General features: G+C 39.2%; 1 protein-coding gene across 1 annotated transcript; it reads left to right on the top strand.

Moving 5' to 3' along the window:
- The first annotated feature begins 1,723 nt into the window (after positions 1-1,723).
- LOC108968770 (venom allergen 5-like) lies at positions 1,724-5,017 on the top strand. Its single transcript, XM_018933010.1, has 3 exons — positions 1,724-1,918; positions 4,219-4,613; positions 4,678-5,017. Exons 1-3 carry the CDS (start codon positions 1,769-1,771, stop codon positions 4,931-4,933), a joined length of 801 nt encoding a protein of 266 aa, XP_018788555.1. The 5' UTR covers positions 1,724-1,768; the 3' UTR covers positions 4,934-5,017.
- The last annotated feature ends 510 nt before the right edge of the window (positions 5,018-5,527 follow it).

The raw sequence follows: 5,527 nt of genomic DNA, 5'->3' as shown, positions 1-5,527 counted from the left end.
TGCCTGAAATTAAAGCTCGTTATCTCGGTGATCTCACAGATCTTATGATAATAAATCGTTACACTTTTCCCTGTGAGGACAGGTAAAGTCTAAAGTCTATGCAGACAATCCCGCTTTGATTCTGGTCTTGGAGCAAAACGTCACGTCCTTCGCCAGTTACCCGTCAAAATGCTCGGAAGAGTCAGCAGAAATTGGACTCACCGGATGGAGCATTTGAGACGTAGCCGCCAAGGAATGTTCCTTCGAATGATAATAAGCATTCCCTATTCAATTTTAAGTTTCTGTGTTTTTTCTTTAAAAAAGAGTAACCCTCGAAATGGATGATTGTTTATTACTGTAGGTCAATAAGCGACGATTACTTCGATGAGTTCATGAAACTTGAAATAAAGTCGTTTCTTTTGAACTTAATTGCGACCATCAGGAGTCACCGAGGACAACTCCTAAATGTAAGAGCTTGAAATACATTAGCCTTTATGAAGCCCCAATAGCAATATTTGTCAATAATGTGAGGACGGACACCACAAATTTGACGAGAAACCAAAATGGGCGGTTCTTGGTATAGAAAGAACAAGAAGAAGCTATTGGTTAAGAAAATAAATTTTTTTTTTGAGAATCCTTATGATTTAGAAATCTTCACTCTTTAAAGAAATAAATGTGGTTATGGGCAGAATATTCATTTGCCACTCCAAAAACACGTTCCAACTATCCTGAAAAAGACAAGGCAATTCTTATATTTTGTTTTGAACTCAGACTAATATATATCCGTATACCTTAAGGTTTGAAGAGCCTGAAACGGTTAGTTTGGTATCGATTTGGAATGGGATCTATTCCCACCTGTCATTGAGAACGCGGTTTCGAAGTTGATAGACCAATCATCTTCTTCTTATTTTTTTTTACAAGCGTAGATACCGCTTACGCAGTTATAGGGCATTGTTCGTCAATGAAATTTGACATTCTTACCCGTTTCTCTCAGTGTATATGTCAACACATATGTACATAGTGCCATAAGGCGATTAAAAACATATGTGCTAATTTTAATAATCTGGTCAACCACGGTCAATTAACAAACACACACTTGTATTGAGGAAATGCTGTCACATTTATCGAGTTGACTGATTGCGTTTGCGGAGCAATAAGAAAAACCGGTTTACATTAAAAAAAAAAAAAAATTAACAAAAGCAACAACAATGCATATAACCATAAAGAGCGTGTTTAAAGGGTAACAACGTCAAATAAATAACATTTGATGTCATGAAGAAATCAAAAAATCTGTCAAACAGGGCTAAAGTTCTTTTTCGTTTACTCATAAAGCAAAGGAAAATCGACAAAAAATGGTGTAAAAAATCTTTACGATTATGGTAAAGAGTATAATTTGGGAAAAAATGTGCTCACCTGTCATAAAACAGGTGAGAACACAAGAGCAATGGAAGTGTAAGTGAGTAAGTGTGCGTGTATGTGGATTTTCTGTTGCCAAGCCAAGCCAAGCGTTGCGGTTTGAGAAAGGATTTTTTGTCTTTCGCCTTTKTATGTATTTGTCATGACGCAATGCCAGCAACTTATGGCAGGTTTTCGAAAGAAAATCTCTCCCCAAAAAAAAAAAAAAAGCTCAGAGTCGTAAATTCCATTAACGGTCCAAACGCATTCGCATTTTTCGTTATCACTTTACTTATTTGAGTATAAATGTCAAAGCAGCGCACGAATTTCATTCAATAAGTCACCGGACATCATCTTCAGTATTACATTTGCACTTTCATCTTCATTTTCCACAATGTTTTCGTTAACCATAAATTTGCTTTACTTCGGCTTATTACTCCTTGCGATCTCTGCGGTTTCTTCCTATGGACAGCGAAAATTGGACTGGTGCGATCCGGCACTCTGTCCAAATGGCAAGTGGCATGTGGCGTGCGATCACAATGGTGTAAGTATAACAATAATAATAGTTAAAGAAGTGATTAAAATAGTAGTTTTGAAACTAAAACGTTGGAAAAAGGACACTAGACACTCACGGAAATAAAGAGTGGTCCATTTCGAGGTTTCCTATTTTTTTTTTAGGAAAAAACACAAAAACTTCTAATTTAATACTGAGTGTTTATCATTCGAAAAGATTATATCTTTCAAATGTTGGCCGCGTTTACGTCCCAGACGTGCCAACCGTTAAGTTCAATTTTCGATGACTCCTTCGAGCATTGCGACTGGTAACTGGCGAATGATACATGTGATGTTTTACTCCAAGGTCTGAATCGAAGCGCGATTGTCCGCATAGACTTTAAACCTGACATATCTGTACAGGAAAAATACCTAACAGTATGGTAACACACGATCTTGGTGGCGAATCGACCGGCCCAAAACGTGAAATTGTCCGCTCACGTAGTGTTCTCTCAATAAATCCATTGATTGATGTGATGTGTGAGAAGTGGTGTCATCTTGTTGAAACCAAATGGCGCCGTGATCACGATATTCAATTTCGGTCATCAAATAGTTGGTTATCACCAGTATCATTTTTGAAGAAATATGAACCGATGATTCCACCGGCCCACAAACCTCACCAGACCATTGTTTTTTATTAAAGATCTCGACGTAAAATGTACCAAGTCGTTCCATACGTCCGGCCGGAGAAAAAAACCTCTTGAAAAAAGTACCTCTACTTGGATCACCTGTTACATACATACATAAGTGATCAGCGTGACGAGCGAAGTTGGTTTATTCATGATCGTCTATTTTTCTCTGTCAGTTTTTGAGGTTTCTTAGATATCTATCCGAGATTTTGCACATATCCTTTTATCACCAAAAAGCTGCTCATTTGTCGGAACCGCCGATATCAGACTACTATTGCATATACCTATTTTATAATTCTACCGCTCAAAGTATAGCTTTTGTATGAAGAACGTTTATATCGGAAAGATATATTCACGACATCGTCGTGTAGGCTGCAACCTCCGAATATAAATATATTATTCAGATTGTATCAACCAGCATATATATAACTGACCATTCAACTAACTGATCATAAAACATATTTTTTTCTTACTAATTAACCTTAATTCGACTTAAAGTTGTTTACATCAAACAATGTGTCAAGAAAGATTGTTAAGTTAAGAACTAATTCTCCTTAGGGATGCACACACATGACGTGAATTTCAATAGGTTCTGCGGTCTCACTATCGATACCTCTTGAAGCGTTGCCCTGCCAATTTAGGATAAGTCCACAAGGGACTTCCTTATGTTGCCATCAGACATTTTGCATTCCAGTTGATCATTCCATTGTGTTTCGACGTTTCTTCGGTCACATTTTCGGATGACTCTGTCCTGCTCATTCGGGTCACCGGGGTAAATGCTTCATTACGCAACCTCTTTGAAGTTTAAACTGAATCTTCTAATTGAAATGGGGCCTCATGTAGACGGTGCCTGTCAAACCGCCATTATCCGCCGAGTCATACCCGAAGGTAAATTCGTCAATTCGTCTGCAGCCAATAGTTGTCACGACGATTTTGGCGCGAGGTCTAAAGGTGTCAGGTTTAGTAGGCAGATGATCTATAAGGCTTAGAGCATTTTTGTGTGCTGTGTAGCACCAGTGCATGAGAAAAGGAGAAAGCTCTGAGGTTGTGCGGAGCATCTAAGGCATTGTTTCCTTTCACTTGAAGACAAGCCATTATATTATATTTAGGAAAAAGTATCCGAAATACTTTCGATAAGGTACCAATCTGCCTTCCTATAGCTAGAGACTTCTAGGACTCCTTTAGGTGATTTAAAGCTCTTAAAAGCTAATCCTATTGGCACTCGATAGAAGAGACTTTAGGACCATTATCGAAATACTAACTGGTAACTGTCTGACGGCGACACACGCCCATAGAATGGGGTTGACAGATCGAGAGACTTCAGCCACTATTGAAACTATGGAGCATCTTTTGGACACTTGTCCCGCATTGGCAAGACTACCCGGAAGGCATCTGGGGTCCCCACGAGCTGTGAAAGGAAGAATAGTGACATTACACAGTCTGTTAAAATTCGCGTCAAGCGCAGGCATCCTAAAGCATTACTACTGCTTGTGGACCTAGTAACTGAACTCCATCTGGTATCGCAAAGAAAAAAAACTGGCCTATGCGTGGCTCATTGGCCTACCAGATAAAGCTAACCTAACCTAAAGGGTTGGGTTCTCTCTTGTAATATAAACGCCTCACATTTTCATTTTTGAACTGTCTTCATTTTCACTCATTCCAGCGTTTCGGCGATAATTGCCCCGAAGATGCTTTACTCTACGATCTGCGTTCATATCGTGAGCACATACTGCACGAACACAACAAGCGACGCAATTTCGTAGCGCTCGGCCAATTGCCCGGCTATTATCCAGCTGCGCGTATGGCAACCATGGTGTGGGACGAAGAACTCGCCTATCTCGCGTCGTTAAATATAAAAATGTGCTATGTGGACCATGATGACTGCAACAACTCCTATCGTTTTCCAACTGTGGGACAAAATCTCTCCGGCGTCGATCGGCGACGCGACTTGGACGCCAGTGTAACCGATATAATAGCAATGTCAATGGGTTTGTGGTTCGGTGAATACCCGCTCATCGATAGCAATTACATAAGGTCTTTCCGCGTTTCATCTAATTTGTGAGTTAAATAATTTACCAAATAATATGTATTTTTGTATAAATCAAATGAATTTTGATTGCAGTGAGAAATATGGTCACTTTGCGGAAATGATGATCGATCGCAACACGCATGTCGGCTGCGCCATGTCGCGCTACACACATCCCACTTACCCGTTCCTCTACATCTACAATACGGCTTGCAATTATGCCAGCAAGTATGCGCTGGAAACGCCTGTTTATCGAGTGGGCGAACCCGCTTCGGAATGCGAAACCGGCCCCAATCCCAATTATCCAGGCCTCTGCTCGAAGCGCGAGAAATTTAATCCCAATTATGATTAATTACCGTTGTATCGCTGTGTGGCAAACAAAATACTGAAAAAACAAAAACAATACAAAGTACAAATGAAATCTCTGATAAATTAATGTATTGCTGTTTCTTCTTCTTATTCTTAGCGTAAAAGCTAATCTGTTATGCATATTTCCGTAAATAAACGAAAGGTAATTGCTCGTTAAGCGCACTTACTACCCAAGTATTGCGAAAAACACAAACAATGCACCGCTACGAGGAAACAAACGAAGCCAAATAAACATTTAATGAATACAGAAATACTATATAAAAAGTAAATTAAAGCACATAATCAATGGCATTCGCGCTAATTGTTGTTTCCGCTGCGCTCAACAGCTCGCGAAGTGAACGCGCATAAATTATTGACGCAATTTGCATATGAAAAATTACTCATACGCCCGCGCGTCCAACTAATTATGCAGTAGCCCACTAGGAAAACCTGTTACTATATATTTTTCCATGTGTTCTCATAAACGATATTTAGCTTTAGAAAAAAGTATAGTAAGGAAACACTATTAAATTATTCAAAGTATGCTTTGCTTCCAGTAAGTAAGTAGGTAAGTGAAAAATTTATTTCCATCGCAAAT

This window comes from Bactrocera latifrons, unplaced genomic scaffold, assembly GCF_001853355.1.
Source record: "Bactrocera latifrons isolate USDA-ARS-PBARC rearing strain unplaced genomic scaffold, ASM185335v1 scaffold_23, whole genome shotgun sequence".
Taxonomy (NCBI): Eukaryota; Metazoa; Arthropoda; class Insecta; order Diptera; family Tephritidae; genus Bactrocera; species Bactrocera latifrons.
The sequence above is the reverse complement of the archived record's forward strand: the minus strand, read 5'-3'. Positions and strand labels throughout refer to the sequence as shown.

What these genes read in the sequence shown, in the direction of transcription:
- LOC108968770 (XM_018933010.1), top strand. Translation starts at nt 1,769, where the DNA reads ATGTTTTCGTTAACCATAAATTTGCTTTACTTCGGCTTATTACTCCTT. An exon ending in TGGCGTGCGATCACAATGGT is followed by an intron (nt 1,919 to 4,218) that starts GTAAGTATAACA and finishes CACTCATTCCAG; the next exon opens with CGTTTCGGCGATAATTGCCC. An exon ending in TTCCGCGTTTCATCTAATTT is followed by an intron (nt 4,614 to 4,677) that starts GTGAGTTAAATA and finishes TTTTGATTGCAG; the next exon opens with TGAGAAATATGGTCACTTTG.